We start from the raw sequence: 23,520 nt of genomic DNA, 5'->3' as shown, positions 1-23,520 counted from the left end.
TTGAATCTGGGAAAGAAACATAAAGGTTCTGAGAAGGTGATTTTGAGACAAACCAGAGATTCTTGGGATCGTTTTCAAGAAGGAGAGAAAGGGGCTTCTGAGTTGCAGCAGGAGTTCAGGACAGGTCCGGGAAAGGATTTCTGGGGGTGGGCAGGGGGGTGGGGAGAGGAATGTGGCCCCTGGAATGAGGGCTGAGTGGAGGTATGGGGCCTCTTTTGGAGAGTTTTGAATGCAGAAGAGATTCTTTGCTGCGTGGGGCCTGGCCTGGGTGCTGGGATTGATTAGCATGCTCATAATTTAAGGTGGCTCCAAAAATGAGTAGCGGCTGATGGCTGGGGCCCGCAGAGCACAGGACGGTTCCTGCCTGATGGGCGTTCCCCAAGGGCCTTGCCTGCCGGGCAGCACAGGGGCAGACACTGTAACCCCAACCCGACCCAGCCAGACCCCCGCCCCACTGCTCCGGCCTTTGGCTTGGCTTCCCTGAACCAGCCCCTCCTAAGTGGGCTGCTGTTGGGGGAGAAGGATTTGTTTGCTCAAGACAAATATAGTTCTCCCATTTCCAAAGAGTGTTCCAGTCAGGTGGGAGAGAGAAACCTTCCAAGCACTCTCACTCCCAGGCAGGTTCTTACTGGGGAGAAGAATATGGTCAGAAGAGGGTGGGCCACTCGGGACTTCTGGCCACTGTGGCGTGCCTCTGTGTATTTCTTTCACTAAGCACTCCTGTGGATTGGGGAAGTCAGGTTCCTAGAGGAAAGCAAGGAGGAGAAAGTATGAGTAACTACTGTGTACAAGGCACCTCCACAGTTGTTCAATTCTCCTGACTCCTGATAACTGGAAAAGGTGGCTAGTATTATCATCCTCATTTTGATTGATTGATTGATTGACTGGCTGCGCTGCGCGGCATGTGGGATCTTAGTTCCCTGACCAGGGATGAAACCCGCGCCCCCTGCAGTGGAATCGCAGAGTCTTAACCTCTGGACACCAGGGAAGTTCATCATCCTCATTTTATAGGTAAGAAAACTGAGGCTCAGAGAGGTGAAGTGACTTGCCCTAGGTCACACAGTAGTATGGGAGCAGCTGCCTCTGGGAATGCTTCTCTCCAGGAGAGATTTCACCTTCCCAGAAGTCTTTCTCTAAGCTGCCTTCTTCTGTGAACGCTGGACACCCTGTTGGCTGGGCTCCTTGCCCTTGTAGTGGCATGTAGGCCAACTGATGCTGGTGGGGGTGTCCAGGGCTCAGAGGGCCCCGGTCCTGGTTTCTCAAAGCAGCCTAATTGCTGTGTGACTTTGGGCCGCTGCTGAGCCTCTCTGGGCCTCACTTTTTCCACCTCTTCCTCGGGAAGCCCCCGGGTAAATTTATTTATAAGTCAGCGACAGGGTCGCTGCCTGGGAAGATGTCAGCAAGGCCGCAGACGCCTCACCTGAAAAACAGCTCCCCCACCCAGGCCACAGGGGGGCGGATTATGTAACATGGTGTGCGGCGAGGGTTGGGGAGGGGGGCCCGCGGGGCGGGGCCGGGCCCTCGCGGCTATTCCGGGCGCCGCTATTTTTAGCCCCATTGATGAGGCTGCGTCGGCCACGCCGCCGGGATTCCGGAGACGTCAATGAGCGCGCGTCACGGTCCCCGCCCGCCCGCTGGGGGAGGCGAGCCCGGGGCTGGGGCGGCGGCGCTGGCGGCTGCGGGGGCGGGGGGCGCGGTCGCGGCCGGAACTGGGGGGCGGGAGGGCTCCCCGGGGGCGGGGGGCGCGGGGCCGCGGCGGCGCGGCGACAGGATCGCGAGACGGCGGCGGCGGAACAGTGGGGCCCCCCGCGCGGCGCCCGCGACCCCCGGCCGCCCGGCCATGGGCGCTCCTGCGCTGCCGAGCCGCTCCCAGCCGGCGGGGGCGCGACCCCAGAAGGCGGGGGCGGAGAGGCGAGCCAGGCGAGCCGGGCAAGGTGAGGGGGCCGGGGAGGGGGCTCCGGGCGCCCCGGGAAGGATGGGGTCTGCGCGGGTGCGTGGCGGGGGTCGGGGCCGCGCTTGGAGACCGGGGGGCGTGGGGGCAGGGATTGGATTCCCGGCGGAAGCGGCTAGATCCGAGTCAGCCCCCGAGTGTGGCGGCCAGCGCTTTCTCGCCCCAGCCCGCCAAGGGTGGGGTTTGGCCCGCGAGGGGTGCTGGAGGTGGCCAGGCCGGAGAAATTCCTTCCATTTCCCCGCTGGCTTCCAGGAGTTAGGGAGCTCGGCTGCCAGGACACCGAGCCGGGAGGAACCAGAGTTGCCCGGTGCAACCCCTTCGTGGGACTGAGCCGAGAAGCCGAGCCTGGAGAGGGTCTCGTGGAGTAAGGAGCGGACCTGGGATTAGAAATGCTGCAGAGGTGGCTTCCAGTGGAGTAATAATTTGGGTTGGGGGCTAGTATTAGGGGTGTGCTGGGAAAAGGAAGGCTGGGCAGAGGTAGGTGGATTGAGAGTAGTTATGCCCAAAGTGTGCTGATGTAGTAGGAGGCTTCAGTGGTGACTTCAGGCTTGGTCCTAGACCCACACCAAGTGAATTGGATGAAGACTTGAAAGGGAAGCCAGCCCGACTCTTTGTAGTGACCTAGAGGTGAGAGGAATGACAATGACAAATGTATAGTATGGTAAAGCCAAGATTCCAAGCGATGGCAGCCAGGCAGAAGGATGGGCCAAGTCTTAACAGGATGAATGAGACTGATTATGAATGTTGAGGCCTGTGCTGGAGTTAAGAAAATTAGCTGAGAGGTTCAACCCAGCAACCCAGGCCCCGGAGCTTCCCACTGGTTCTCTGGTGTTGGCTGTCAAATTGCTCTGTGCCCACTAAGCAGATCCAAGGAGGGAAGGGGGATGCCTGGCCCTGGGCTCCCTGGTTGGGCTCCCTGGGTTCTAATCCTAGCTTTGTCACTTCCTAGCTGTGTGACCTTGGGCAGATTGCTTAACATTTCTGTGCCTTAGTTTCCTCCTTGTTAAAATGTTCATAGTAAGAATAATGCTTTTCTCACAGTGTTGTGAGGCTAAAATGAGAACACGAGTGTAAAGTGCTTAGTGATATATTTAGCATATGGTGTTCAACAAATATTAGCTGCTGTTGTTATTGTTGATAATAGTAATATGCCCATTTCTGGGTGGGGACATTGGCCAATGCAGAGTTTATGCCATCAGGAAGCCACCAGGGCTGCAGAGGGTCTGTCATTCATGTCCTGTTGCAAGGAGTTCAGATAAGAAAAGACTCAGTTGATAGGAAGGAGGAGAAGGAGGTTTCAGGTGGGTTCATGCAGGGCTGGGATCCAGGGCTGGGGGCTCTTGAGTCAGTCATGACTCAACATAGGAAAGAACCCTTGGAGTTTGGGTCTGCCCCCAAATGGAAGGGACAGCTCCTTAGCTGCAGTGTTCTCCCTGCCTCCTTCCAAGTGACTGTCTGACCCTCCTCCTAAACCTGTCCTGATGCAGGCATGTCTGAGTCCCCCTCTCCCGCATTCCACAAATACTTACTGAGCACCTATTAGTACTGAGCTCTGGTTTAGAGACTGAACTCTGCAGCAGTTGAGACAGATGCGTAAACAGATGCACAGCATTAGTCCTATGGAGATGATAAAAATAGGTTCATGTGGCGGGGTGGGAGTGGAGGTGAAATGGGAATGGAAACCTGATTGATGAGAAGGCGCTAGCCATACAGACATTGCAGGCAGTGACTCAGAGGCTCTGAGTGGGGAAAGAAAGCCCATGGGGCTGGAGCACAGCAAGGAAGGGGAGCAGGAGCTGGGTACTGAAGTCTGGCCTGAGGCTCCCACTTCCTTTGGGGGGGAATCACTTTCTCCTCCTCCAAGCCCACTCAGCCCTTGGTTTGTCCTCTGCACAGTGCTGATTGTAACCGACCTTGATTCATTCCTGCCTTGTAACCTCCTGGGGCCCAGGGATCTTGATTTGCTGCTTCTTGGATCTCCCACTGTTTGAAGCTCACTGTCTGGCTCGCAGTAGGCCCTCAGTAAATGCTTGTGGAATGACTGTTGAGGATGGGATTTTGATGGGGGGGCAGGAGGTGGGATCAGATGCCTGCTCTAAGATGTTATGAATCACTTTCTGGGCACCAACTGGATCCCCTACTCTGACCTCTGTTCTCAGATACAGGGTCTTCCCGGGCACTCAGGTTGGGCCTGACTGTGGTAGGAGGTGTTTGGCCCTCCCTACCCTTTGTCCTCAGCTGTGGGCTGGAAGGGAGAAAAGGGAAGGTTGGTGGGGTCGGGGATGGGGGGAGGCTAGGGCATGACCGCAGACCGTTTCTGGTGTATGGGAAGATGACAGGGTCATTCTGGGAAGCAGGTGTAGGCTGTGGGCTGGGCCAGGTTTGCAGCCTGGTTTTGCCTTCTGTTTGGGGTTGGACTCCCTCCAGATGATGCAGACCGCCTTCCCCTTCTTCATGCCCTGCTCCCCATTATACCCACAGGGATATCGGGGTGCTAATAGCTCTGTAAGAGGAGAATCTGGGTACCATGGGCCAGAGGAGCTCCCCTTAGCCTGTGGACCCTGGGACAGAGGTTAGGAGGGTGAAGGAGTCCATCACCTACCCTCTGGGAACCCCTCCTCCTCACTCCCTCTGCCTGCCACCGTGGAAGCATCTACTTCTCTTTTCCCAGATCTCATCTCGGCCTGAAGGGCATCCTGATAACCAGGGAAGATCACGCCTTGGCTGGTCCTGCCCTCACCTCGGGGCCCGGTCAAGAGAGGCGAGGGCTGAGTAAGGGTAGGAAAAGGGAAGGAGAGAAGTGGGGTCTGCGTTGCCCTGGCTGAAGGCTTTGGCACCAGCAGGGTCGGGGAGAGCTTGAAGAGGCTGGAGGGGTGACACACACAGGTGGCTCTGGAAGTAGAGGCCAGGTGCCCAGAAGTGGCTTGGAATAGGAACCAGGGTGTGGGGTTAGCTTTTATGTGTCTTCATTCAATTTCTCCTAATAATGATAGCACCTATGTATCCAGCACTGTTTTAAGTCCTTTACACATATGAGCTCATTTTAAGCCTGCTGGTAACCGTATGGTTGTTAATTTTAGAGATGTCAATTACAGATTCACTTTTTCTTTTTTAGATTTATTTATTTATTTATTATTAATTTTTTGGCTGCATTGGGTCTTTGTTGCTGCATGCAGGCTTTCTCTAGTCGCAGCGAGTGGGGGCTACTCTTTGTTGCGGTGCACGGGCTGCTCATTGTGGTGGCTTCTCTTGTAGCAGACAACGGCCTCTAGGCACGCGGACTTCAGTAGTTGCAGCATGTGGGCTCAGTAGTTGTGGCTCGCAGGTTCTGGAGCGCAGGCTCAGTAGTTGTGGCGCACGGGCTTAGTTGCTTTGCAGTATGTGGGATCTTCTCAGACCAGGGCTTGAACCCGTGTCCCCTGCATTAGCAGGCGGATTCTTAACCACTGCGCCACCAGAGAAGTCCCACAGATTCTCATTTTCACCGATGAGTAACAGAAGTTATGTAACTTGCCTAAGGTTACAAGTGATGGAGCCAGGATCTGAACCCAGGCAACAAGGATGCAGCGTCCGTGCTCTTAACCACTCTGCCGCAAGCTGGACCTTCCAGTTTTGTGACTGGAATCCCTTCAGAGAGGATTTCCTGAGAGTCCCCATGGCTCGGATTAGAAGGCTGGGCTGCCTAGAGATGGGGGCATGGAGCCCTTGCTCTGCGGCCTCTGAGGCTTTGGGGGCCAAGTTGGAGCCCCTTAAAGGAGAGAGGGGTATTCTGCTCTGTCCTCACAATAGCTCCCTTTTCTCTGCCTACAACATGCCCTTTTGTGCACGTCAGGGAGCTGAAAGCTGGATTGAGGTACGCCCCTCCCCCCAGGAGTGGGATGTGAGGCTGAGGGGCTGTGTCTCCAGGGCCCTGAGATGCCCCAGACACTGTCGGCAGCTCCTGGCCACACCCCACATTCCCAAGTGCTGTTTGCTTGCGGTGTGGGCCCCCAGCCTCTGACGCCCAGCTCGGGGAGGCCCTTTGGCTGGCTTGTCCCCCTTCATGGCCTAGGTCCTGCTTCTGTTCCCACTCCTGTGTTTTCTGGCTATGCTGTCTCCAGGGAATGGTCCTGCCGGCTGGTTCCTCCTCTCTCGCGTGGACTCTCCCTCTGTAGGCCTCCACTGTGGACAGAGGCCAGCCCCAGCCCCTCCCTGGTGTCAGCGCCTTCTGCCAGGCCCTGAAGGCCCGAGGGATGGTTGAGTGTTGTTCAAGGTCTGTTGGTCCATCCAGAGTGGTGAGTGCCCTGCTGTTACCCTTTGTACACCCCCGGGGCCCTTGAGCGGGTGGCTGGGGGGCTGAGGTGGGTGTGGAGCTGCCTGAAGCGGATGTGGTTTGGGGGATGGAGGGGGAAGCCCTGCAGAGGTGGTAGGCGAGGTGCTGCTCAGCATGGGGAGATCTGATTTCTTCAGTGGTGGGGGTAACGTGGGGGCAGGGAAGGGGGAAAGCCTGACTTTCTTAGCAGGACAGACTGGGGGGCTCTGGGCCTGGGTGTCATGGGGTTGTCAGGGATGACAGCTGCTCCCAGGGCAACATGTGTCTGGTTCCAGGAAGCTGATGGGGTGGGGTTGTGTAGCTCAAGGCCAGGCTAAGAGTATAGTGGGGCAGACCTGGGGGATGGGAAGCTGCCTTGTTCCTAGGATGTAGACACTGTACCAGGGGAGTGCATGAAGGGAAACTGGGACCACCCCTTGCCTCTCTGAAAGGGTGATGACTGCCCCCTTCTGTGGTGGGCCTATAGGTCCTGTGGGGTCTGGTATGGGGAGGTGGCTCTATGAATGGGGAGGATCTTGCTGACAAAGGGCAGGGACAGACCCTTCACTATTCATCCAACATTCCTGAGAGGGAAAGTCTCAGACTGGTGGGCTTGGCCAGAGAAATCCTTGGCTGTCTAGCTCCCCTCCTCTTCTTATGGCTGAAGAAACTGAGTTAGAGAGGGGAAAAGGCACTTTTCAAGGTCCTACATTGAGGACATGTAGACCCAAGCTCAGAATCCAGGTCTTCTGGATTCTGGGCAAGCCCAGTGGCCTGGTCAGCTGGTGGAGGACACACCTTCCTTGCCTGAAGATGCCTCCAGAGAAGACACAAGCTGATCTGTGGGTGAGGGGTGGAGTGTGGGAATGGGATTTCCACCAGGCCTTTCCTTGGGGACTTGAGATACTGGGGCGGGGTCAAGGGTACATAGTCCTGGTCACCGTGTTTACCTGAGAGAGCTGGAGTTCAGCTTGGCGCCCTGGACAGAGACCCTGTTATTCCCTTCTTCCTTCCCCAGAAAGGAAGGGTCATCTCTGAGCAACACCCCCTTCAGGCCTTGAGAGATCCCCGGATGAAGCAGGAGCTGGCTCAGTATCCCCCCCTGGACCCTCAAACTCTGTTGCCTCTTGTGGAGTTGGTGTTCGAGGTGTAGAGGTGTAGAGAGTCCCAGAGAGGTGGCTGGGATGCGGAGGATGGGGTACCAGCCCTCCAAGCCTGGAGGGAAGGAGGGAAAGCCCTGGGAAGCAGGGCCTCCTGTTCCGGGGGCTGCGCTGGGTATGCACCTGGCCTCTTGCTGGCAGCAGGCACTGTGCCACCAACCTCGGGCTGGGGCAGGGAGAGGAATTACTGTAAGTGGAAGAAGCAGGTGTCCCTGGTCAGCCGGACATCTGGACTCGGGAAGCACGTGAGTGAAGATGACAGCAGCGGCCGGGTGTCTTCCCCTCCGCTCAGCCCCCACCTCCACCCTCAGGTCAGACGCGGCCTGCTGAGCGCCTAGCCTTCCCTCTGGGTACCCAGTGGCTCCTGGGGTCAGAATTCCTTGCGGTCAGTCCGTTGTCTGGGTGAGGGTGATGATTGGGTCGAATTCCCATGCCAGAGACGCTGCCAAGGCCACCGTGAGGGCTGCCAGCGGGGGCTCCATGAGCGCTAGAGCTGCTGGTCCTGTGACGTGGGCACCTGTCTGCCAGGCCCGGGCATGGGCCCAGGGTCACGCTCATGCCGGGGCTCCCGTCAGCTGACTATTTTAGGCTCTTGCTGACCTGGGCCAAAGTCAGGCCTCAGCCAAGAGGGCCCTGAGGCAGCTCCCCCTGCCCCCAGAGGCCAGCTCTGGTTTCAGCTATATAAACAGAGGAGGACATGCTGGCTTGGAGGCCGCTCCACGTCCTGAGTCCACTCAGCTGGTGCACAGCCTCGGTCGGCAGGACGGGCTGACTGGGCGGTCACGTCTCTTCCCGCAGGGCTTCCTGAGGCCACCGGGAAGAGTCCCCAACCAACCCTGGGATTCTCCCTTGGTGCTGTTGTCCAGGACCTCAGAGAATCAAAGCAGATCGTGTGGAGGAAGCTGGTGAGTCTTAGGAATGGGGAAACCGAGGCACAGGGGCTGGGCTGTTTGGATCTTTTTCCATTGTGACTGTCCGCATTGTGGTTTCTTTGGCCTCGAGAGGAGGAGGGGCGGAGGAGGAAGCAAGGGTGGCCGACCCTCCCAAGGAATGAGAGTAAAGGCTTGATGGCACTTGGATGATGGGAGTTGGACTTTGACCACTTTGTGGTTGAGAACCAGGAGACGAGGAAATAGGTGATGCCATCTCTCTCCTTCCTCAGAAATTTGCAACAGGGTCTTCCATCCTCCTGCCCTGTTGACCCGGCCTGGATAACACTGGTCGGCTCAGGCTGGGGAGGGATGCTGGAGTGAGCTGGGTGTCAGTCAGGTACCTCAGCACTCGTCCCTGAGTAGGGTCCCTGGCCCCCCAGCTGGTTGGGACTTGGGGTCTGAACTTGTGGATTGACGTCCCTGAGCCCTCGGCCCCTGCCCCGCCCTCCTTGCCTGGCTTCCCGCCTGGTTTGGTGCCTGAGAAGCAGGACTGGAGCGAGGCTTGGCAAGTCCGCCAACCGGCTTGCCACAAACACGCTCCCCGGGAGCCGGGCCAGGGGCTTGGGCCGGCGTGGAATAAGCGGAGCTCCTTACGTGGGAGGCTGTGTGCTCTCCTTCTCGGTTCTTGAAAAAAATTTTTTCCCTTTCTGAACGTGAGTCTTTAAACGAATCCAGAGCCTGTGACTAAAAATACTTTAACAATAGGAAAATGCATCAGTCTTTCCGGCTGGGCCTCGTTATCAGAGGGTTTTTATTTTGGAATTTGAAATTTTGCCCAAGGAGGCTGGGTGGAGACCTTGGGCAGGGACAGGAGAATTTGGTGGGTTGTTGATGTTGTGCAAGGTGGTGGGAGAGCCCCCAAGGGTGGGGGAGAGAAGAGCTGGCCAGGAGCTGAGCAGACTGAGGGGCATGGAAGGAGATTTTTCTTTTTTTTTGCTGCGTTGGGTCTCCGTTGCTGCCCGGGGGCTTTTCTCTAGTTGCGGCGAGCAGGGGCTACTTTTGGTTGCGGTGCACGGGGTTCTCATTGCCGTGGCTTCTCTTGTTGCGGGCTCTAGGCGCACGGGCTTCAGTAGTTGTGGCACGTGGGCTCAGTAGTTGTGGCCCGCGGGCTCAGTAGTTGTGGCTTACAGGCTCTAGAGCAGAGGCTCAGTAGTTGTGGCGCACGGGCTTAGTTGCTCCACCGCATGTGGGATCTTCCCGGACCAGGGCTCGAACCCGTGTCCCCTGCATTGGCAGGCGATTCTTAACCACTGCGTCACCAGGGAAGCCCATGAGGAGGCTACAAATGAGGCGTGGGCCACCTCTTCCCAGAGGAACTCCATGATCTTGTCTGTGTTTTCCAGCTCTGTCTGAGCGTTCTTCCTGAAGTCTGATCTTGTTCCTTGATGTTGTATGTTGATTCCTTCTGGCCTGTTAGCAGGCTGGGGGTTGAGAAATCACTGGACTGAAAATGACCTCTGTGGAGAGAGGTCTGACCTGCTCAGTTAACCAGCTTTCTTCAGAGCATCAGTTGAGCGCTTGCTGCGTACAGTCTGGAATTTTCCTGGTGCTGGTCGGAGCCACATCTCTGGGCAATACTCTCATTTCCTTTCACGCAGCCCTGGAGAGGGAGAGGTGGGGATGGGGGTACTGTTTATCTCAGGTTCTTGAAGAAGGAGGGTGCTGGCTCCCCAGTCGAGCTGACGGCTCTGGTGTCTCCTTTCTGTGCCTGCCTTGGGACCCTGCTGCAGGTCCCTAGAGCCCCAGTCCCCAGACAGTGCTCCCATTTCACTGCGAGCCTCCCCCTTCCGTTAGTGACTTGAATTCTAACAGCGCCGGGGACGAGTGATGTTGTCAGCATTGGGCAGATGAGGAAACGGTCTCGCAGAGGGCAAGGGACTGGCCCCGGGTCACACACCAGGCTTGCTGGCTCCAGGTCAAAGATGCCTCTGAGAGTTCCTTTATCTTTTGCCTCTGTTGGGGGCTGGGGTGAGAAGTGGAGGGCGGCGGCTGACCTGCCCGTGTCCTTGGGAGCCTGTTTTCTGGGAGGTAACGACACGTGTGGTCATGGCAGGGCCTGGACAAGGGCCAGAAGATCAGACCTGGGCCTGCCCCTACATCCCCAGTTCCCAGAGCTGTCCGTGGAAGCCCCCTGGGGCAGTAGGCAGAGCTTCCCTGCCCACCGCACAAATCCCCCTGCCTGCTGCCAGGGCAGGAAGAGGAAGTGGCCGGGTCAGGCCTGGTGATAGGTCCTGGGGCTAAGGTAGGGAAGCTCGGGGGAGGAGGCAAAGCTCACTCCCTCTGCCCACCCTGTGGGAAGGGTGTGGGGGCCCATGGGTGGGGATGGTCTTGGTGGAAAGTAGGGCAAGTTCCTGCCCTTTGCTCAGCAGGGGCAGGGGCCAGCCTGAGGTGGGCGGGGCAGCGTGGGAAAGGGGCTGTGCAGTTCCACTTCCTCCATCTCCTATTTACCCACTGTCTTGGCTGGGGGACGATGGTGTACTTTGGTGTACTTTGGTGTACTTTGGCTGCCCATTTGCGGCCTGCCCTGGGCCTGCCCTGCCTGTTGAGGATGCATGAAGGGGCCTCCTGCCAAGGTGGGAGAGACAGGGCCTTGCCCTCATGTTCACACATTGGTTGTCGGGGGAGGGATGGCCTGAGCACGAGAGTCCCCGAGCCCCACAAGATTTGACTAGCAGGGGCCAGGCCCGAGCTGAGTGGTTCAGAAAACATACTGCGAGAGGACCCCTTTCTAATGTCAGATGCTGCAGCCTCTCCTAACCGTAGCTGTGCTCTTGAGTATGTGTTGATAGAACAAATACATAATGAGAAACAGCCACTGTTTCTCTGTGATTTCAGTAAATTCCAGCGGCATCTGCATCCATTTGAATAATATGTCTCTCCCATTTAGGTGTGGCTATTTTTGTAAATAAACTTTTATTTCTGAAAGTATAACATACATACAAAAAAGCATACAAATCATAGACGTTGAAATCTTAAGAGTATATAGTGTGATTACTTTTCCATACTGAACACACCCAGGTGACCATCGTTCAGACTAGGAACCAGGATGCTTCCAGTCCCCCCAAAGACGCCCTCATAGGCACTGCTGTGTTCAGTTTATAGGCCATGTGCGTACCAGCTCTGTGGTGCACTTGTAAGAATCAAGGCTCATGGGGCCAGAAGCCACAGCTCTGGAGTTCAGAGTTGAGGGCAGTGGGTCTAGCACAGAACTGGGAGTTAGGGGAGTCTGATTCCTGGCCCCTAAGCCTCCACCTCCTCATTTATAAAATGTAGGTGGTAATTCCAAACATAGAAGGTTAGGGAGAGGGTTAAGTGGAAGAATCCATGTGAAGTGCCCTAAGCCGAGGTCTGACCCTTCATTGGTATTCCTCACTCCCCCTCCCCCCAAACCCTCCAGTGAGAAGGTACTTATAATTAAGAGTTAGGCTGGTCCAGGAGGGTGTTATGAGCTGAAGTCTTAGAGGATCAGTAGGATTAGAATAGAAGGAAGAGGAACAATGTGCCCAATGGGTGGTGGGAAGGTTTAGCCCAAGGTCTTTATATTGGGGCAGTGGGGAGCCTGGGGGTGGTGAGGGTAGATTGGTGGGCTGTGCTGTGCGAGCCTGACCTTGGGCAGCTGTCTCGTCTCCAGCACAGCATCTTTCCCTGCCCTTCCTGTGTTACCATGGCCCTGCCTTACCTTCTGGTCCTCACCTCTAGTTTTGGATACCTCTGCCATCATTACCTGTCTCTTTCCAACCCTTACCTACCCCACAATGAGCTGTTCACTCTGACCTTGCTCTTAAAGGTTGGGCTTAGTGGGGTCCCTTGGAGTCTCCGTCCAGCCTTCGACCAGCTTATGCTCTAGGTCTCCCAAAGTCTGCATCAGTTATGCCTTTTCAAGAGTTCCACCTTGGCCAGATTCCACCTCAGAGCCCCAGGCCACCCTCCCTGGAGGGCATCTGGCCAGCAGGGATGAAGCCTGAGGTCCCCAAGCCCCTCTCGCCTCTCCCCCCTCTGTCTTAGGCTAGGTGCTCCCTGGGTGTGTTCCTAAAGAGGGACTGCCTTTTTCTCCTTATTTACTTATTTTCAGAGTGTAGTGTGTTCCAAGCCCCCAGCATCCCCCACCTCCACAAGCATGGCCAGGTGGCAGCTGCTGTTGTCTCTTCCACCCTCTGCCTTTGGGGCAGCGAGACTGCAGCCTCCAAACCTGCAATCTCCCGCGGAGATGGGGCCTGGGCTGCAGGCACAAATCTGGAGGCTGGATGCTGAGACGTGGAGATTTAGACTGGGAACCTGGACAGCTCCTCACCGCACTTGAGTTCCCTGGGGCTCCTGGGTGGGCCTCCCCATGGGAAGGTAGGGGACGGTCTGTGTTGCTCTTTACAGATGGAAAGTGGTGGGGAAAAAAGGGGGTGCTAGGGCTCAAGGCTAGGTCAGCTTTCAAAGAGCCATTAAGGCTGCAGCTAATATACTTTTTCTTTTTTCTTTTTTTTCTTTTGCTGATGAGTTTTGGAGGGAAGAACATTGACCTGGGAAGAACATTGGCCTGGCTAATCATCTTTTGCTAACACATTAGAATTGTTTTTATTTTCTGAGGCTGCGGGGGGCTAGGTGGGGAAACCAGCCCGTGACCCAGCTGGGTTAGTTTCACCAGCCCGGACTTGCTTGTGCTTCTGAGTGAGGTGCAGCTCTTCTGGGAGCCCTTGGGTCCTAATCCGCAAAATGGGAAGACATGAATTATCTTAGTGGTTTCAAACCAGTTTTAAGCTGTGGAATCCTTTTTATCCAAGTAATATCTTCTGCAAAAGCCCAAGACAAAGAAAAACAAAACTTGGGCTAAACGTCAGCCTGCCCACACTTCACCTTCACGCAGGTGGCCGTGAAGCGTCTTTGGAAGATGTTTTAGCAAAGGCCAGAGCTCTCTGAAGACTGGTCCATGTTGAGACTGTGTGCTGCAATGGGGGAGCTATGCTAGGTTCTGACCGGATCACCGAATGATGCTGGTGTTACATGAAGACTGCTCCATCCGTGGTGAACAGTAGGGTTTGGAAAGAGGAGGCAAGCTGGTGAAGGGGCAGTTTCTTAATGGATGTGGGCAAGGAGAAGGGGAAGTCGCTGGCCTCAATCAGCCGGTCTGCTGCCTTCAGGCACCAGTGAGGCACGGGCTCTGGCTGGCAATACGAACGGAAGATCCAAGAGAAGTTCCAAAATACAATTTCAGGAAAAGGTGAAAAGTAGCATGTGGGGCATCAGGAGCAGAGATGGGTGGCAGGCAGGGAGTGCAGAGACGGCAAGCTCTGTCTGGAATGGGTGACGTTTGAGGTGCTGGTGGGACCTTTGAGTGGACAGAAGTGGGGGCTGGAGAGCAGGGTGTGGGAAACCTGAGACGGAGGTGAGAGTGGAAGTGAGGAGCATGAAGTGCCTCAAGGGTAGAGGAAAGTGCTGTTGGGTGACCAGGGGAGGCCAGAGTGGGGTCCGTGGGCGCAAGCTCAGTGTTGAGAGGAGAGAGTGGGAGGGGTGTGGGGAGGGGCTCTCTTCTTCTAAATATTAGCCTTTTCTTCCTTCCTCTCCCACCTAGCAGGCGAGGGCTCCCGGGAAGGCTGCAGGTGGGAACTCCTTGATCATGGACAGCGGAGGGTGTGAAGGGATCCCCTAGAGATGTAGTCAGGTTCCACCCCAGTGTGCCACCACCTTGCTCTGTGACCTTGAGCAAGTGCCATTATTTTTCTGAGCCTGTTTATTTCTAAAATGGGGAAGAGTCGGCACAGATTCGAAAAGATTTCTCAGGCTCCACCCGGTTCTGAAATTCTGTAATTTCCCAACTAGAGTGCTTTCACCCTGTCAGGGACTGGGGAGGGTAGTGGTGAGAAATCAACTTCAGCTGTGAAGCACAGCCCGTTGGCCTGTCTTGGGCTTGGCGAATCCCTGCCCTCCGGAAGGTACTTTGCATGAGAAATTGGGGGGAGGGAATAGGCGGGTGTGTGTGTGTGTGTGCGTGTGTGTGCGTGCGCGCGCGGTGGGGGTAGTGTGGTGTCTGACGTCCCTGGGCAACCTCTCAGCCCGAGACCCCGCTGGGGAAGAAGGGTCAAGTGCAGTGGCAGCGCCTTGGGCTGAGGTGGGGGGCGCAGGTTCCCCGGGGTGCGTCCCTGAGTTGCCCGCCCTAGCCCTAGGCCTTCCCCGGGCCGCACAGGAGGGTAGTGGGCACCCCGGGCCCGCAGGAAGGGCTGGGGAGGGTGCAAAAGCGGAGCCGGGCGCGGTCGTGGCTCCCGGGAGCAGCCGGAGGGTGAGGAGCTCCTCGTCCGGGGAAGCCCCGCAGCCACGGCGCTAGAGCACCCTTTTCTCGGCCTCTGGCCCTCGGGCTGCTTATTTCGGCTCCAGGGGCCCCGGGCCGGTGCTGGGTCCGGCCGGAGGAGCCTCGCGAGTCCGCGAGCTGCTATTTTTAGCTGGCGCAGAGGGTGAGAGGGGACTATTTATAGATCAAACAATCCGCGCTCCCTGCGTCAATGGAACCCCGCGTGCGTCACGCGCGCCGACATTCCAGGCCCCCCCTCTCGCCCCGCCCCCTCGGGCTCTCCGTCCCCGTGCCTCCCCCTGGCCGCCTCCCGCCGGAACCGCGCCGCCCCCCGCGCCCTTGTATGGCCAAAGCTCGCCGGGCCGCGTGCGTCAGTGGCGCCCCCGCCCCTCCCCGTGCGTCACGGAGCGCATAAGAGCAGGGTCCGGCGCGACCGGAGTCCCAGTGGTGGAGGCTGCGAAAGTTGGGGGAGTGTGCAGGAGCGCACGCGGGACCGGGCTGCGACTTGGGGCGCCGGTCCTGGGCAGGGGGAGCAGGAGCCAGCCGGGTAGGTGACCCCCGGGAAGCGTGCATCTCCACAGAGCTCTGTTTTGGGTTGGGGGGGGGTTGCTGCATGAAGGAGATGGGTATTCGCGCGGGCAGAAAGGGTGTTTTAGGGTCAGCATGAAGGAGGGCGGGGGTAGGATGCAGCTCTGGCGTTGGGGGTTAGCGGTTGGAACGGGATGAGGACCCAGGGGTAAGGACCCAGATCGGACTGGAGTTTCCTGAGCGCTGTGTGTGTGTGTGTGTGTGTGTGTGTGTGTGTGTGTGTGTGTCGGGGGCGGGGGGATGTCCGTGCAAGGTGGAAGCCACAGAGGGTTAGGTTGGCGCCAGCAATGGGGACCTGTTCAGTAGGAGACTGGCTAGAGTTGTCTCCCAGGGTCCTTTAGTGGGCACAGGGCGCCTGGGACTTAGTTGCTGGTTGGGGTCTCAGTACGGTGTGCGTGGGGGAGAAGGTGAACAGAGCTTGGGCTGCTGGGATGTATCTGACTCCTACCAGGATTGAATTTCCACAAGGGTCTCCTTCTTCCCAGCTTGTCAGCTCGCACCCCAGCCATTAGTTGTTAGTTGTTTTCTTAACACTTTAGAAGCTGTGGCTTAGTTTGTGGTGACCCCCAGCTGGAAGTTTCTGCCTGAATTATCTTAGGAGAGGTCTAGATTGTTGAGGTCAGCATTGGCTGAACTGTGCAGGGGGTGCTGCTGTGTGTTGCAATAAAGGAGTCTTCTCACCGGCAAGAGCAGGGTCGCTGGAAGCGTAGGGAAGATTGTTTTTACTGTAGCTTGGATCTGTGTCTATGTGTGTGTGTGAGAGAAAGAGGGAGCGAGGGAGGGAGAGAGGTGGAAAGCGTCATTCTTCGGGATCCTTGGTAGGCAGTTGTTAATGTTGCAGTCTCTGGTGTGGTACCACCTAGAGGATACCACCCCCGCCCCACTCCCGCCTCAGTCTGTGTTGGATCGTACAGGTAGGGTGCAGCCTGAGGCTTGTTTAGCACAACAGGTGCAAACCACATTGTTGCCAGGACCCGCCTGAAGCTGGATTCTCCTTGCTCCCTCCTTCAACCCCACCTCTTCCTTCTCTCTGTGCTTCCGCCAAAGGCTAGACGTAGGTCCATATCTTGTGTCATTAAGTACCTGCGTGAAGGCAGGAGTGGGGGTAGTTTGGTGGGGATTGATCCGGATGTGGGACGTCCACGTGGAGAAACGGGATTTGAATAAGGCTGGAACACCCAGCCCAACCCTGTGTAGCTGCTGCCTCTTTTCCTCCACCCAAACCCATCCCTGCCCAGGCTGTCCTAGCGCAGGCAGACGTGGCCACCCTTATCTCTTACAGGTGCTCAGTGCCTCTGGACGGGTGCCACTGGGTGGGTGGGGCCAGAGTTTCTGGGGGCTCTGTTGTCTGGGTTGGTTGTGGGAGTGTCAGGTCAGGGGTGGAGCTGCCCTGTCCAGGGCCCAAGGAGGTGGGAGAAAGGCTAGAACCAGAGGACTCCCTGGGCTCTTGGCCAGGAGGTGATGCCAGCCTTTGCCCCCTCCTGCTGTCCCCCTTGGTTATGGCACTCTTTGTTTCAGCTTGCTTTCTTACCCAGCCTCCCTCCCTGACTGATGAGGCCCGGGTCACGGAGACCCCCAAGCCAGGAGGTGGGATGGGGAACAGTCCCAGAGCCTCCTCTGTGTTAGTTTTCGACTTGTCTGCGAACTTAAGGATCCCCCCTGAATGATGCTCTTTCTGCTCCTTCAGGCTCCTCAGGTTTGGGGCAGGGTGTAATCCCCTTTGCCTGAGCTCCTGGTTTCTTCAGGGCACAGAACTCTTTAGTGGAGGGACCCAGGCTTCCGTCACTCACCAGCAGGCTCCCCTTCTTCCCTGCATAGCCACCTCAAGTCTCCTGGACTCTGAGTGCTCTCATAAAAGTAACAGGGGGAAATGCTTTGGGGGTAGCAGAGGAATTCCTCTTCAGGACTTCTCCTGGAAGTCCAGGGGCTGCTTTTTTCCCTCATGCTCCCCCTTCCAGCATATGGCCTTTAAAGGTCTGGAGCCAGGTTACCTGATCCCTTGGGGAGCTGGGGACTGGGTAAGGAGGCCGGGCTCCCTTTCTCTTTGCTTCTGGGAGCATCCCAGGCAGTGTAGAGTGGGTGCCTGTCCCCAGATGGCAGGACTGGGGTGCGCGTGGGATCTGCAGCCTTTGCTCAGTACATAGGGTGGGGACGGGGGTGGGGTTGGGGGTTGGGGGGTGGAAGGGCACAGGCTCACTGCTGCTTAGGCTGCTTTCGTAGGCAGCTGGGCCTTCACTCCCAGCTCCTCTTCCATTTGCAGGATGTCCTTCAGCCCAGGCACTGGCACTGTGTGGGGAGGAGGAGAGGGGGTTCTGGAGAGGCTGGGCCATGCCTGGGAATATTCCCAGAAGTGCCAGGTTGGAGGAACAACATATCTGCTGCCGGGACTGGGCTCAGGCTTTGCCCGGCTGCCTCTCCCACCCACCCTTCTCCCAGCCCCCACCCATGCCTTACCCAGTGAAGGAAGGGCAGGGGGCTGGAGGAACACAGCTTTCCCCTGTTCCAGCAGAGAAATGCTGGCTGGATGCCTTCCCTAGGGTTCCCAGGCTGCCTGGGGTGTGGCTGGCCTTCCGACTTGAGCCCACTCTTGCTGGGCCATTGCCCAGGGGCTTTGTGACATGGAGGTCGAGATGGTGCTCTGGCCGGGAGCCAGGATTCCTGGGTTCTGTGGTGGGCTGTGGCCCTAACGCCTCGTGTCCCATGTCTGGCTGGGATTCCTGCCACCTGGCAGCTCAGGGGCCTATACTTAGAGGTCAGGCCTCAGGCTTCTCTCGCTGACTCCCCCGCCTCCCCACTCTTTGGTCTCTTCCTTCTCCAGAGATGCCCTGTATCCAAGCCCAGTATGGGACACCAGCACCAAGCCCAGGACCCCGTGACCACCTGACAAGCGACCCCCTGACCCCCGAGCTCAGCAAGCCCACCATGGACCTGGCCAGCCCTGAGGCGGCCCCCACTGTCCCCACTGCCTTGCCCAGCTTCAGCACCTTCATGGACGGCTACACAGGGGAGTTTGACACCTTTCTCTACCAGCTGCCGGGAACAGCCCAGCCGTGTTCCTCGGCCTCCTCCTCGGCCTCCTCCGCATCCTCATCGTCAGCCACCTCCCCTGCCTCTGCTTCATTCAAGTTTGAGGACTTCCAGGTGTACGGCTGCTACCCCGGCACCCTGAGCGGCCCTCTCGATGAGACCCTGTCCTCCAGCGGCTCTGACTACTATGGCAGTCCCTGCTCAGCCCCATCCCCGTCCACGCCCAGCTTCCAGCCGCCCCAGCTCTCTCCCTGGGACGGCTCCTTCGGCCCCTTCTCGCCCAACCAGACTTACGAAGGCATGCGGGCATGGACAGAGCAGCTGCCCAAGGCTTCTGGGCCCCCCCAGCCGCCGACCTTCTTTTCCTTCAGCCCTCCCACCGGCCCCAGTCCTAGCCTGGCCCAAAGCCCCCTGAAGCTGTTCCCCTCGCAGGCTGCCCACCAGCTGGGGGAGGGAGAGAGCTATTCCATGCCAACAGCGTTCCCAGGCCTGGTACCCGCTTCTTCACACCTTGATGGCTTGGGGATGGTGGATGCGCCCATGACCTCAGCCAAGGCCCGGAGTGGGGCTCCGGGTGGAAGCGAGGGCCGCTGTGCTGTGTGTGGGGACAACGCCTCTTGCCAGCATTATGGTGTCCGCACCTGTGAGGGCTGCAAGGGCTTCTTCAAGGTATCTGGGCTGCCCGGGGGGGTAGCTTTTATGAGAGGTGGGACAGGCCGATCTCTCACCCCAGCGGGGTCTGTGGTGGCTTCCCTTGGGTTCTCCTCCCAACAAGTTCTGCTCTTTTAGAAGAGGGCAGGCCTACCAGGTGGGCCACTGTCCTGGGAGCAGGGAGCTGGGACCTGGGACCTTTTCATGCTGGGACTGGGGCTGTAGAGATATGGAGGGAGGAGTGAGCTGCGCAGAGGGTGCGGGCTGCAGGGGTACCCACGAGGGGAAGTTCAGTGGCCAGCCTCTAGCTTTCCTCTGCCTGGCCTCCCCCCAGTCAAGGTCCTGGTGGGAAGGGGGGCCCCAGGCACTCGTGTTCCTGGCACAAGATGAAAGGATCTGAGAAGAGGGCTTGGTGCTTGAGGGCTGGGGGCGGACTTGGGAACAGGCTGTGTGTTTGTCCCAGTGCTGGGTGCCTGCTTCGCTTCCCGTCCCCACCCCCAGCCCCTCCTCAGCCCTCTCGTGTCTGCCCCAGGGAAGGGGCAGGCAGACGCAGGCACGTTAAGAAGTACTGGCTGCTGGGGAGCCCCGAGCCCCTAATCTTGTGTCCTGAGGGTGAGGCCGAACCCTCCCCCAGTGTCCCCAAGACTTTTCTCTTCCTTCCCCCACCCATCCATCTCTCCCTCCCCTGCCACCCAAATGTTAGAAAAATAGCTGTGAACAGAGAGCGCTTTTGTCTGCGATGGCAGTAGGATCTGGACGCTTCCCTCCCCTGGGCTCCCCCCATCCCCACACTCTGACAGCCTGTTCCGTGTTGCCCCCCCGCCCAGCGCACAGTGCAGAAAAATGCCAAGTACATCTGCCTGGCTAACAAGGACTGCCCTGTGGACAAGAGACGGCGAAACCGCTGCCAGTTCTGTCGCTTCCAGAAGTGCCTGGCTGTGGGCATGGTGAAGGAAGGTGGGTGGCTGGCACAGGCCCAGTGGGACAGAGGCGGGCCTGAGTGGGGTGGGGCCGGCAGAGGCCCCCAGACATTTGTTCTGGTGGGCCGCAGGGGAGGGCATGCCTGGGCCCTACTTCCTCCCCGACCTCTGGTCCACCTGCCTGCCTTGTGGTGGGGGAGGTCCCTGCAGAGTCCCCTGGGTCTCGGGGGCTCTAGGTCCTTGGACTTGGGGGTGCTGCCCAGCACTGCTGTGCACGGCTTGGGCCGAGAGTCCCTTCCCTGGGTCCCTTCCTCCCTTGCTCACCCCTGCCCATTTCTCTGCAGTTGTCCGGACAGACAGCCTGAAGGGGCGGCGGGGTCGGCTCCCTTCAAAGCCCAAGCAGCCCCCGGATGCCTCCCCTGCGAATCTCCTCACTTCCCTGGTCCGGGCACACCTGGACTCAGGGCCCAGCACTTCCAAACTGGACTACTCCAAGGTGAGGCCCCGCCCACCCCGCATTCAGCGCTTTCCTGCACATAGAAAAGCCGCCCCAACCCCCAGTTCCACAAATTGAAAAGAGAGGAGGCCCCTGCAGGCTGACCAGATGGGAAAATGTACCCCTTTGGGCAGTGGCCACCTAGAAAAACGTGCTCCTTCCAGCAGCGGCGGCCCTGGGTTAATATGTGAAAGTTAGCAAGCAAGCGTGGGCGGAATCTCAGCTCCACTCTCACCCCCGGGATCTGGCATCCGAGGGAGGGCACGACATGGCTGTACGTGGCGGCCTCGGTGCGGCGCTTTTCCTGGGGTCTGACCCCGCCAGGCCGCTTCCTAGTTCCAGGAGCTGGTGCTGCCCCACTTTGGGAAGGAGGATGCCGGGGACGTGCAGCAGTTCTACGACCTGCTTTCGGGTTCCCTGGAGGTTATCCGCAAGTGGGCTGAGAAGATCCCCGGCTTTGCCGAGCTGTCCCCCGGGGACCAGGACTTGCTGCTGGAGTCGGCCTTCCTGGAGCTCTTCATCCTCCGCCTGGCCTACCGGTGAGCTTCCAGCTGTCTGCTCACCCCTCGCCTGCCGCCCTGCCCTCAAGCCCCTCTGACTAGTGTCTGCATCCCTGCCCACCAGGTCTAAGCCGGCTGAGGGGAAGCTCATCTTCTGCTCGGGCCTGGTGCTGCACCGGCTGCAGTGTGCCCGCGGCTTCGGGGACTGGATCGACAGCATCCTGGCCTTCTCTCGCTCCCTGCACAGCTTGGTCGTCGATGTCCCTGCCTTTGCCTGCCTCTCTGCGCTTGTCCTCATCACAGGTGGGTGGCTAGTTCCACAGACCTGGGGAGACGGGGAGGGCTTGAGGGCCTGGCCCTGGGTGGGCGGGCATCTGGCGCTTCCTGGGCCCCCACCTTGTGGAGCGAGGGTGATTAGATGCAGAGAGGGGTAAGCATGGCTCAGGGCAACACAGCTGGCAGGTGGCAGAGCCAGGGTTCAGGCCCAGCTGTGGCTGATTGCAAACCAAGCCAGCCTGTGAGTTATCCCAGAGGACCGAAGATGCTGATGGTGTAGGTGTCACGTGTGGCCTAAAGTTTGGGTTTGCTTTTAAAATCTTACTGAATCGTGTTGCACACAGGAAGTTTTTACAAACGGAGCATGTGCACATAAATAGCACCCAGATCAAGAAACAGACATGACCGGGACCCCAGAACCCCTCCTTGTGCCCCCTTCCGGTCATCAGTTCCCCCAAGGGTGACTGCCATCCCGACTGCTAACAGCGCAGATTAGCTGTGCTTGTTGTATACTTCATGTAAATATAATTATGCAGGATGGAGTTTTTGGCATTAGATGCGGAGGTTTTCGGGTCTCTTTATTTTTTAAAGCACCAGAATCTGCCCTCACCTCTCTTTCACTTAATGTTTTTAACTGAAATTTCACAAAGCTACATAGGACAAAAAACTGTAGGACAAAATCTGAGGCACTCTAGGCTGCAGAGAGAGTATGGTGGGTTTTGAGGCCTGCTTTCCCTGGAGGTGGCCTCTGAAACACTGCTGCTCAAACCCAGGGTTTCTCACAAACAGTCTGGGGGGAAGAAAACCAAAAAGCAACACTGGCCCCCAGAAAACCTGTGTAGGGTTTTATTTCCTTTTTGCGACCTTAGGCAAGTCATTTAACCTCTCTGGGCCTCCCTTTGTCACTTGGAAGACGAGGATAATGAGCGTTGCTGCCTTGCTAGGCTTCTGCTGGGGCTCAGAAATGGGCTCCTGTGCTTTTGCACAGTGCAGAGGGCTGTGGGGCCTGGTCACTGGTGGCCGTTCCACAGACCTGGGAGAGGCTGGGTCTGCAGGGGAGAGGGACGTTTGCTCCTCAGCTGTGCAGCTAATCCTGCACCTTCCCCGCAGACCGGCACGGGCTGCAGGAGCCTTGCAGGGTAGAGGAGCTGCAGAACCGCATCGCCAGCTGCCTGAAGGAGCACGTCTCGGCCGAGGCAGGCGAGCCTCAGCCGGCCAGCTGCCTGTCACGCCTGCTGGGCAAGCTGCCTGAGCTGCGGACCCTGTGCACCCAGGGCCTGCAGCGCATCTTCTACCTCAAGCTGGAGGACTTGGTGCCCCCTCCACCCATCGTCGAGAAGATCTTTATGGACACGCTGCCCTTCTGACCCCAGCCCGGGAACACGTGTGCACTCTGTGTGCACGCTCATACGCCACCCCACGTGCCTTTAGCCCACGGCCCACGGACCCCTGGAGCACCACCCCTCAGCTTGGGCCTGAGCTGCAGACTGGCCGCCCCTCCCCGCCACCTGCTCTGGGAGGTCGGCAGGGAGTTCATGCCCTGGGGGAGGGGGGGATGCATTCACAGGGGTGACCCTTACTATTTGTCTTACCCCCCAGCCCAGCCCTGGTCTTCATGTTTTTGTAAGATAAAACCGTTTTTAACACACACACCGCCATGCTGTAAATAAGCCGAATGCTGCTGTAAATACAGGAAGGAAGAGGTTGAGGTGGGAGTGGGGTTTGGGAGGGAGGGACGGGCCCCCACCAGCCTCCTCCTACTTGCTCTCTCTTCCCGCCCTCCTTCCACGTGTACATAGACTCACTCTAGGAGGAAGACAAGTGACAGATTCTGACATTTATATTTGTGTATTTTCCTGGATTTATAGTATGTGACTTTTCTGATTAATATATTTAATATATTGAATAAAAAATAGACATGTAGCTGAAGCTAGGATCCTGTCTCTCTCTGACACCCCCCCCCATACCACCCATCCCCAAAATGGCATGAGAGGCAGGGGTGGCACCCATAAATCTTGGATGTTACTAACCTGAGCTTACTGGCCTCAGTTTACTCATTTGTAAAAGGTGGAAATAATCGCAGCTGCTTCATGGGGTTGTTATGCAAAGCACTGAGACTAGTTTCGGTCGCGGAGAAAGCCTCTGGGAAACAGGCCTGGCTCGTGGATGGGGCCTGCACCTGGAGGCTGATTCACCCAGGGATAAGAGCACCGGCTTTGGCTGTAAGTTCCTAACCTGGGGTGATGGCCTCTGATTCGGCTTCCACATCTGTAACACAGGGAGGAGGGCATTCCCCACCTCACCTGGCTGCCGGGATTGTGAGAGTGTGGGTGTGGTGCTCACCATAGGGCTGGGTACAAGGCAGCTCAGGATGGTGATAGCAGCTATCATTACTCAGTATAAGTTTTTTTCCCATCCCCATTTTCAATATTTCTCCCCATGCGTCTAGCACCC

At 57.7% G+C, this 23,520-nt stretch overlaps 1 protein-coding gene across 11 annotated transcripts; it reads left to right on the top strand.

Moving 5' to 3' along the window:
• Positions 1–1,724: 1,724 nt before the first annotated feature.
• Positions 1,725–22,995, top strand: NR4A1 (nuclear receptor subfamily 4 group A member 1). 11 transcript variants are annotated; one of them, XM_057556335.1, is made up of 10 exons: positions 1,814–1,934; positions 4,623–4,729; positions 5,471–6,225; positions 7,261–8,307; positions 18,015–18,892; positions 19,702–19,831; positions 20,139–20,290; positions 20,627–20,829; positions 20,915–21,093; positions 22,177–22,995. In XM_057556335.1, exons 5-10 carry the CDS (start codon positions 18,017–18,019, stop codon positions 22,431–22,433), a joined length of 1,797 nt encoding a protein of 598 aa, XP_057412318.1. In that variant the 5' UTR covers positions 1,814–1,934; positions 4,623–4,729; positions 5,471–6,225; positions 7,261–8,307; positions 18,015–18,016; the 3' UTR covers positions 22,434–22,995. The 11 variants fall into 11 exon arrangements, with proteins under 11 accessions (XP_057412314.1, XP_057412321.1, XP_057412320.1 ...); XM_057556337.1 differs by lacking the exon at positions 4,623–4,729 and having other exon boundaries at positions 1,812–1,934; positions 6,052–6,225; XM_057556332.1 differs by lacking the exon at positions 1,814–1,934 and having other exon boundaries at positions 2,067–4,729.
• The last annotated feature ends 525 nt before the right edge of the window (positions 22,996–23,520 follow it).

Source organism: Balaenoptera acutorostrata, chromosome 11, assembly GCF_949987535.1.
Source record: "Balaenoptera acutorostrata chromosome 11, mBalAcu1.1, whole genome shotgun sequence".
Classification (NCBI taxonomy): Eukaryota; Metazoa; Chordata; class Mammalia; order Artiodactyla; family Balaenopteridae; genus Balaenoptera; species Balaenoptera acutorostrata.
The sequence above is the reverse complement of the archived record's forward strand: the minus strand, read 5'-3'. Positions and strand labels throughout refer to the sequence as shown.

Bases quoted from the DNA above. Each gene is read 5' to 3' on its own strand.
- NR4A1 (XM_057556331.1), top strand. From the start codon at position 1,841: ATGGGCGCTCCTGCGCTGCCGAGCCGCTCCCAGCCGGCGGGGGCGCGA. The intron at 1,935-18,014 runs GTGAGGGGGCCG...TTCCTTCTCCAG, and splicing joins AGCCAGGCGAGCCGGGCAAG to AGATGCCCTGTATCCAAGCC. The intron at 19,832-20,138 runs GTGGGTGGCTGG...ATTTCTCTGCAG, and splicing joins TGTGGGCATGGTGAAGGAAG to TTGTCCGGACAGACAGCCTG.